Source organism: Branchiostoma floridae, chromosome 13 (genome assembly GCF_000003815.2).
Source record: "Branchiostoma floridae strain S238N-H82 chromosome 13, Bfl_VNyyK, whole genome shotgun sequence".
NCBI lineage: Eukaryota > Metazoa > Chordata > Leptocardii > Amphioxiformes > Branchiostomatidae > Branchiostoma > Branchiostoma floridae.
Window position 1 is genome coordinate 809,134 of NC_049991.1, and position 9,451 is coordinate 818,584.

General features: G+C 44.9%; 2 protein-coding genes across 2 annotated transcripts in view; one reads left to right on the top strand and one right to left on the bottom strand.

Moving 5' to 3' along the window:
• Window positions 1-188: 188 nt before the first annotated feature.
• Window positions 189-815, top strand: LOC118429288 (neuropeptide FF receptor 2-like). Its single transcript, XM_035839767.1, has one exon. The coding sequence runs from the start codon at window positions 189-191 to the stop codon at window positions 813-815; it is 627 nt and encodes a 208-aa protein (XP_035695660.1).
• A 5,039-nt stretch (window positions 816-5,854) lies between these two features.
• Window positions 5,855-9,451, bottom strand: part of LOC118429289 (tripartite motif-containing protein 2-like) — a 6,891-nt gene continuing 3,294 nt past the window's right edge. The window contains exons 2-5 of the mRNA XM_035839770.1: window positions 9,132-9,368; window positions 7,725-8,716; window positions 7,202-7,376; window positions 5,855-6,283 (exon numbers count right to left, since the gene is read on the bottom strand). Of these exons, the coding sequence (XP_035695663.1) occupies window positions 5,855-6,283; window positions 7,202-7,376; window positions 7,725-8,716; window positions 9,132-9,368 (1,833 nt within the window). The remainder of the gene's footprint in view (window positions 6,284-7,201; window positions 7,377-7,724; window positions 8,717-9,131; window positions 9,369-9,451) is intronic.

A 9,451-nucleotide genomic window follows, 5' to 3' on the forward strand; every position in this document is an offset into this window, starting at 1 on the left:
GGGACGTCCTGTGCCGACTTCTGCCCTACATCCAGGGTATCTCTGTGTCCGGCAGCGTCTTGTCTCTAACCGTCATCAGTGTGGACCGAATCCACAGCCTGTCTCACCAAGGCAAGCCTCCCAACTCATTTCTGAAGCAGAACTCCATTGCCGTCCTGGTCGTGATATGGGTGGTCTCCATGACAATCATGTCACCGCTTTTGTTTGTGAATCACCTGGATAACGTGACGCTGGACTTTGGACTGAGTGAAAACTTGACCCTTGCGATCTGTAAGGAGGACTGGTCCAGTGACGCAGGAAAGCAGCAGTACAGCGTGACTCTGTTCATCTTTCATCTCATCATCCCCGCCGCCATCATGATCGTAGCCAACGCTCTGATAGGAAAGAAACTGTGGCGCACCGACGACGTTGACGAGGTGGAAAACGGCACACGATTGGACGGCGTCATGATCTCCCATGCTATAGTCGCATCAGGGTTGAAGAGACAGCGAGGTATCGTCAAGATGTTGGTAGCGCTGCTCAGCGTCTTCTTTGTGTTCTGGACTCCCTACTACGTCATCACTCTGTGGCTCGACTTCCGGTCAGGAAAGCACTGGGAGGACAACACCGTGGCTGGAAACGTCTATCCGTTCTCTCTGTTCCTGGGGCTAGCGAACTCTGCCATTAACCCCATCTGCTACGGTCTAATGAACGCTCGCTTTCGCGAGGCGACAAAAGACGTCTTCAGTCGGAAGATGCAGTGGAGACCGCCATCTTCTGAATCAACGAACACAACCAATACCGGACAGGTTTCCACGGACGTATTTAGTCTCTAGTCGCCGTGGTCCTCTAAAACACTGAAGTAGGAAAGTGTCACAAGGAAGGAGCATGAAAACATAAAACCTACAACATTCAAACCTGCTACGTTGACCTGGATTAAAAGCAATATATCAATGGTCATATTAATGGTCATCTGAAAGACTAAACGTAACTCTTTTGGAGAAAATTTTAGAATGTCAATTTTCCGCAAAGTATCTTCAATTTAGCAGTATAAAAAGGTTAAGATGACAAGGCCACTATATCAAATAAGGGACGTGTGGCTGCCTGTGTTTGGATTAAAAAAACAATTGTGTTTACATGTGCGTAGGTGATGTTCAGCACCAGGGACAGATGTGTTTACCTAAGAATGGAAGGTGTTCAGCACCAGGGACATGTGTGTTTACATAATGATGGACGGTGTTCAGCAGCAGGGACAGGTGTGTTTACCTGTATGTGGATGGTGTTCAGCACCAGGAATAGGTGTCTTTATCTGTGTGTGGATGGTGTTCAGCACCAAGGACAGGTGTGTTTACCTGTGTGTGGATGGTGTTCAGCACCAGGAATAGGTGTCTTTATCTGTGTGTGGATGGTGTTCAGCACCAAGGACAGGTGTGTTTACCTGTGTGTGGATGGTGTTCAGCACCAGGAATAGGTGTCTTTATCTGTGTGTGGATGGTGTTCAGCACCAGGGACAGGTGTGTTTACCTAAGAATGGATGGTGTTCAGCACCAGGGACAGATGTGTTTACCTAAGAATGGATGGTGTTCAGCACCAGGGACAGATGTGTTTACCTAAGAATGGATGGTGTTCAGCACCAGGGACAGATGTGTTTACCTGTGTGTGGATGGTATTCAGCACCAGGGACAGGTGTGTTAACCTGTATGTGGATTGTGTTCAGGACCAGGGACAGGTGTGATTATCTGTGTGGATGGTGTTCAGCACCAAGGACAGGTGTGTTTACCTGTATGTGGATGGTGTTCAGTACCAGGGATAGGTGTGTCTATCTAAGATAGAACGGATGGTGTTCATTACCAGGGACAGATGTGTTAACCTGTTTGTGGATTGTGTTCAGCACCAGGAATAGGTGTGTTTATCTGTGTGTGGATGGTGTTCAGTACCAGGGACAGGTATGTTTATCTGTGTGTGGATGGTGTTCAGCACCAAGGACATATGTGTTTACCTGTATGTGGATGGTGTTCAGCACCAGGGACAGGTGTGTTCATCTGTGTGTGGATAGTGTTCAGCACCAAGGACAGGTGTGTTTATCTGTGTGTGGATGGTGTTCAGCACCAAGGACAGGTGTGTTTATCTGTGAGTGTGTGTGTGTGTGTGTATGTGTGTGTGTGCGTGTATGTGTGTGTGTGTGTATGTGTGTGTGTGTGTGTGTGTATGTGTTCATCTGTGTGTGGATGCTGTTCAGCACCAAGGAAAGGTGTGTTTATCTGTGAGTGAGTGAGTGAGTGAGTGAGTGAGTGAGTGAGTGAGTGTGTGTGTGTGTGTGTGTGTGTGAATGGTGTTCAGCACCAGGGACAGGTATGTTTATCTGTGTGTGGATGGTGTTCAGCACCAAGGACATGTGTGTTTACCTGTATGTGGATAGTGTTCAGCACCAAGGACAGGTGTGTTTATCTGTGTGTGGATGGTGTTCAGCACCAAGGACAGGTGTGTTTATCTGTGTGTGGATGGTGTTCAGCACCAAGGACAGGTGTGTTTATCTGTGTGTGTGTGTGTGTGTGTGTATGTGTGTGTGTGTGTGTGTGTGTGTGTGTGCGTGTGTGTGTGTGTGTGTGTGTGTGTGTGTGTATGTGTGTGTGTGTGTGTGTGTGTGTGTGTGTATGTGTGTGTGTGTGTGTGTGTGTGTGTGTTCATCTGTGTGTGGATGCTGTTCAGCACCAAGGACAGGTGTGTTTATCTGTGAGTGAGTGAGTGAGTGAGTGAGTGTGTGTGTGTGTGTGTGTGTGTGTGTGTGTGAATGGTGTTCAGCACCAGGGACAGGTGCGTTGGTTGTGCCCAGCACCGGAGATAGGTTTGTTTACCTGTGTGTGGATTGTGCTCAGTGCTATTTTGACAGGCATTCTATCTGGGAGTAGGTGTCCTTTTGTGGATGGTGTTCAGCAGTGTTTATATCGTAGTGTGGATTGTCTTCAGTTATTTGAAAATCTTAGAATATTTATTTTTGCGCTATATACTAATAGAATATCTTAGATTTGAACTTTTAAGTGGTAGCAGTGCGTTTTAGTTTTAGAGACAATTGTGATCAATGTTTATTAGCAATGTACGCCGGCGACGGACAGAAAACAACACAAGCAAATGATCGATTTGTATTGGTAGCAGTACCGTCTTGTGTGATTCAGTGGCTCTCCTGCATAAAAATAACTTCGCTGGTGTACAGGTGTATTTCACTGTGTGGACGGTGTTCGACATCAGGAACTGATCGATACGTATTTCCTTGCAATATCCGAGACCATGACTTATTTGTATATATGACATCCACGCGCATCCAAAAGAAGCCGTCAAAAAGAGGCCGTTTTCGATCATATTCTACATCGGCGAAAGCAGCGATAAAATGAGTGTGTAATATCGGGAAATGGATCCTAGTGTGGTAGAATGCCAACATGGATTCAAAAAATCAAAGATGAAGGATATTTAATTGTTCGGTATTCCAAACTTAAGTCATTTGTTCAACCTTTCATCACGAAGTCGACTTTTTTGCTTGTCTTTTTCTATTCGCACGCACGCATCATATTTGGGGTTCCAGATGATGTTATCCATACAAGTCAACATGGCCCAAGATAAGTCAGATGTTGGTACTCATCTCACTCTATCGTCGTTCTGAATACCATTGGTTCACATCGTTTTCCAAATAAATGGCTTCAAAAACATCTTGCCTGTTCAGAGATGATAAATGTGTCGATTAATGAGACGGATACTCTAAATAAGAAATCTGCATCTGCTGGGCCGTCTTGCAACTCCTGCACCTGTGGGACTATGAGCGTCAGTAGACAGGCGAGAGGGTGCAGAAGGATACTTTGGCAAGTGACTGTTATTTTAGCCTACTCCATTGTCTCTCGAGATAGAAGGATGCCAACATATCTTTTAATTGTTCATATCATTTTCTAAATCTTTGACGGGGCCACGGAGCTGAGTAAAAATAGCACGCTTATGCGAAGTACAATGTGGTGTGACTAAGCGTCAAATCTAATGATTGTAAAGTACTACACAAATACTACATTTCAAGACAATAATCCCACAAAGACATAATCACAGACACACGCACCCGAAAACAACAACGCAAATACTTGTGGTGATGACATATTCCCCAGCATGCAAAAGTCATTATGACGGCATCCATGTAACGTTAATGGACATCTAATGCCATCTGTCAGCTACGTGATTTCTTCAAAATTTCAAAGTTTCGTGTGTTGGATATTCCAATTTCCAAATAATTCAAAATGATTCAAAATGATTACAAATATGATTTAATGACCCTTGCGGTGACTTGAAGGGGACCAAAACGCTTTTATGTCAGCACTCAGGTGCTGTCCTGGCTGATGAACGAATTCTATGTTTAGCGCTGCAGCAACGCCAAATGCTGCCCCCAAAATGTAGGGATAAGACATCTCATTTCCCGTAGTCTGCTGATGGATTGTTCATCATGGCTCGCTGTTTTCATGGGACGTTAAAAAAACAACAAGGTCATGCGTGGGCGCCATGTTGGATGATGAAAGCAGTATCTTTCCAACCTGTCGCCATGTAATTTCCGCTCGGAACCTGGTACCACGATTCGCCTAAAACATCATTTCTTTAGAAGTAACGTTATTTATCCTTAATTATATACCAATTGTAATTTTTCATAATGTTTGCTTTTCTGCTTCTAAAAAAACGTTTTTCGCGAGTTGCTGTGCCAGGTTCCAAACCAGCTGCTGTGTTTACTATGACATCACGGGCTGAACTTGATTATCTGGTGTCTGGAAACAGGAACTAGAAGTCTGAGTTGTGAGGCGTGATGTTCAATAAGAAGGGTTTATATTTTTCATTGAATAAAACTGTTATTTCTAATGTATCAGGAAATGTTGACTTTTGGTGACATGAGTACTTTACGACAATGGTGTGTATATGCCAGATATACAAGAACGAGCCAAACAAGACATTCATCCCTTGGTATTTGTTAACAGACTTCGTATATGATACCAGTATTGGTATACCACTATATATAACACTCACCAAAATCTACTACTTTTTTTCCGGAAAACCTATGCCATGATGCTGTAGAAACCATCACACGAGCCAAAATTCTATCCTTGATTTGAAGATAATGGGTTCGATGTTTTTATCTTTACTTTACCAGGGGAGACATATTGCCTTTTGTGCACTGGGGCTTTTCAATGTGCCCTGGTGAAAAACTTCAGACATACATATCAACATTAAATAAAATAGTTACAGAAATAATAACCTAGTATCAGGTATAATAACCAATAAGGCAGGTTCCTAATGATATAAAAAAAACTAATACCGCATTATAGCTTAAGTAAATCAAGGATGTAACATTATCATAATGTGACTTGAAAAAAATAAATAGAATGAAATGAGAATGGAATTGAATGTGAAATACAAAAAGATTACTTAAATGATAACAGTTCAGACACTCTGTTCTCTGGTCTTCAATGATGTGTCGGTCTGTACATTGTAAGTTTCCTATCCTGAGTATCAGCCTTGTTAGTTTACCGGGGCTCCCATACTCACCCCTCACTAACCCTCGGTTGAGTATGGGAGCCTTTGTGAACAAGGCTGATACACAGGCTAGGAAACTCACAATGGACAGACCGAAAGATCATGGAGTTTTGTGTAAGATTCATACCTATATAGATATCCATACATGTCTATGTCTGTTTAGTTGTACTGTAAATAGTTGTTACAAACCTTACGAAAGTCGCTGTACTTTTGTACAGATTTAGTATTTTTCGAGGTCGTTTCTAATTTGACAGAAGATTTTTTTCTTGCCCATGAAGTATTACAGTGAAACAGTTACCATAATGACAGCGTTATCCCATTTCCATTACTGTGAATTGAACACATAGCAACAGCACTTTCCAGTATCAGACACGACGATCTTCCCGTCGCCCGTGCGCGCGATGCCGTACGGTTTGACCAGCCCACCGGAGCGCACCGCGGCGTGCCCCACGAAGCGCCCCCTGTCGTTAAACACCGACACGCGCGTGTTGCCGGAGTCAGCCACGATGACGTACCCATCCTGGTCAACACAGATGCCTTTGGGTGCCTTCAGGTTGGACTCTTTTTTGCCGACTGATCCGAACTGGACACGGAGATTGCCGAGGCTGTCGAAGACTCTGACGGAATGGTCGAAGCCCGAGGCCACCAAGATGTCTCCGTTCTGCGGGTTGCTGCCGAGGTAGAAGTCCCCTTTGGTCAGATTCTTCTTGCTTCCGAAGGACGTCCGACGTTTCACTTTGTTCTCTGGGTGGACCTGAGGGATTCGAAAGATTGAATAGAAAGATAACTGAAAACCTCGGTCTTGTAACACCTTTGAGTAAGGGCGAGATTCACATGATGTCATAGGGACACCAGCACTGGTGGGCGCAGCTATTTTGCATTTCAGTACATCTTTTTTAAAGCGTTTTCGGATAGTCTCCAAGCAAATCCTACGGTAGCATAAGATTGCATCAAAAGCTGGCAAATGAGTCAGCCGTTCTAGGTGTAACGTTATGTACGGCTATCGGACAGTCCTAGGCCGGCAAAACCCCTTTGTGAACTTTTGATGCAATCTTACGCCATCGTAGGATCTGCTTGGAGATTAGTTTTCGGACACGTAGTGATCTTCTGCCCATAAAAAACTCTAACGTTACTGGATAAATTTGAGGTGAGATCTGCAATGTGCAAACTTAGAATTAGCGCCCACTCCCTTGAAATTGAGAGAGGGCGGTACAAAAAGCTACCCGTGGGCGAAAGAACCTGTAACTATTATATTGCAAATCTGGTGGAAGACGAAAGACATTTTATTTCTAACTGCCTCTCTAATGACCAGGAAAGAAAGGAGTTACTAGTATTTGAAGAGGCATGCAAATCCCACAAAAAATTCCAAATCTTTACTGACGAAAACAAAACTATAACACTGTTAACGTCACATAACCCATTCATTATAGAAAAAGTGAGACACTTCGTCTTCCACTGCTCCCAGAAAAGAAGTGAAACCCCAAATGCTTAGATCGTAGCTGTTAGCAGTTCATATTATTGCTAGAATAGTCCCTTGTTTCCACTTGTCACTATTGTTATCTATACCAAAGTCTTTAATTTTATGTATGTTTACTATGTATTCTGTAAGTTGCTTGTTGCAATTAGCCCTCGGGCAAGAACTTGCAAATAAACTTTCTTTCCTTTAACGTACCATGAATCGCCGTTGTTCTTCTCCCCGGCTGTTGATGACACACACCAACCCTGCGTTGTCGATGACGGCGATTTCGTCACCAGGAAGAGCGGTGGCGTCACGCAGACTTTTGAACTTCCCGCCGCCGGTGGGACTGAAGACGTTTTCCTGGATGGGATCTCCTTCTTCACTGTACCTAAGAGACACAATCAGTCGTCATGGAACTATAATCTCCAAGCAGATTTTTCGGGAGCAAAGACAGTATCCAAAGGGCCAAACAGTATTGATGAATAATGACACCGCACTGTTTTTAAATTACCAACGATATACACTTGTGAAGTAAAATGGCAATTTCGAACCTATTTTTTTAGTGTCTCTCCTTACTACTATTTTACAGTGTCTCCTTTTTATTCCTGATGACAATCTCTTGATATGAATTTCAGGAAAGTACCAAATTTGAAAGTTTTGGGGTATTTGCATGTTTGGTATAAACCTCCGATACCAAACATGCAAATTGTCATTATGTAGATAGTGCTTGTGGTACCTTTGTATGATGACGCCTTCCTGATCGTTGTCCATGATGGAGAATGTCCTGTCTCTGTTCAACACAAATGAAACAGGGTAGATGTCTCTCGTTCCAAACGTCTTCAGCAGTACGCCCTGTGAGTTGAACTTGTGGAGGCGACCGCTGATACTTTTCCTCTTGCGATCCAGGACGAATATGTCGCCTGTGTCCGAGACCCTGACCCGGACAGGATCCGTGAACTCCCCCAGCTGGTCCCCGGGGCTGCCGAACTGGAGATCCGGAGGTTTCGGCTGAATCTGCCTCTCCGGTGGAGGTGGGGGAAGATGCGAGGGAGGGGAATCTTGTAAAGGAGGTTGTTGTTGTTGTTGTTGTTGTTGTAGTTGTAGTTGTTGTTGTTGTTGTTGTAGTAGTTGTTGTTGTTGCTGTTGTTGTTGTTGTTGTTGTTGTGAAGGAGGAGGATGTGGTGGAAGAACCTGAATGCCCTTGGGTGGAGCACTGTTCAGAACATTGACGTTGACGGGCTCGGCTGTACCATTGACGTGAGGTACCGGGGGAGTCGCTGCCCTCGGAGTCTGAACTCTCACGTCTGTTGATCCCGAAGACGGGCCGTTGAAAGACCAGGGAGAGACTCCTGCGTGGACTTCGTCTGCAGCTGTTGGTTCCGACATCATGTCTGCCAGGGCAGCATTCAGCATTCTGTCTTGGTCTTTGTCAGGTGGACTTGGTGGGTCATCACGGTACGAAACGGGAGGAATGTCCCCCGCAAAGGGACCTCGGACCGGCACGGAGCCTGAGCCCTGGGATCTGCCTGTCTGACGGGCGAGCAGCTTGCCCAACTCGACGGGGCGGTTAGACGGTCGGAATTCAAAATGATTGACAGTCTGGCAGACGGGAATGACAGACTTTCTCGACAGTTCGGCCAGCAGCTTTCTGCACCTCAACATCTCCAGGACATCGCCCCTGTCACCTGCTCTCTTCGCACCTTCGTAGGCGTTGACAGTGGTGGACACCTGGTACGTTAGGAACACAACAATAAACATCGTTCAAAAGTATAAAGAGCTGAGTTTAATGGTCTTGATATACTTCCATGCACCCAACTTGCCATGCTCACATGTGTTAAGATCACGGGAAAAAACGGTATGTGTTTGCCTTAAGGTCGGTAGGTCTTGAGTTTGATCCCCTACCGAGCCATACAATAGACTTTTAAAATGGTACATGCTGCTTTCTCTGCTTAGCATTCAGCATTTGAGAAAAAGTATGGTAGTCGAACACACACCACTACAGTGGACCAGTCCCCTACCCCAATGATTGCACACAAGCTATGTGGCTCAGGGCTACTGAAACGGAAATGGTGCAGGAAGGACTTTAACTGAAGACACGGTTACATTAAGCAGGCATGTACAAATGATGAAAGGAAGGTGATACCTTGTGAAAGTCACTGCTCATTGGTTGCTGTGCCCTCTCGTATTCTTCGTTCAGCTCCCGGAGAAGCTCCAGTTTTTGCCTCTGTACTTCTTCAGTGACTTTGCGGGCGTGCTCCTCTATGTCGGTCTCGGCATCAGCCTTCTCAGCGGCTAGCTCCAGCTCCATCTGTCCTAGCACGTCCAGACTGTCCTTCAGCTCATCTAAACGGCCGGAATTCTGGTCTACGAGACCGTTGATCTGTACATATAAGACAGGTCATACTGGATATGTAAATCGAGTGGTGTAGAAAATGAAGTCCACTTTGTATTAGACAGCACATT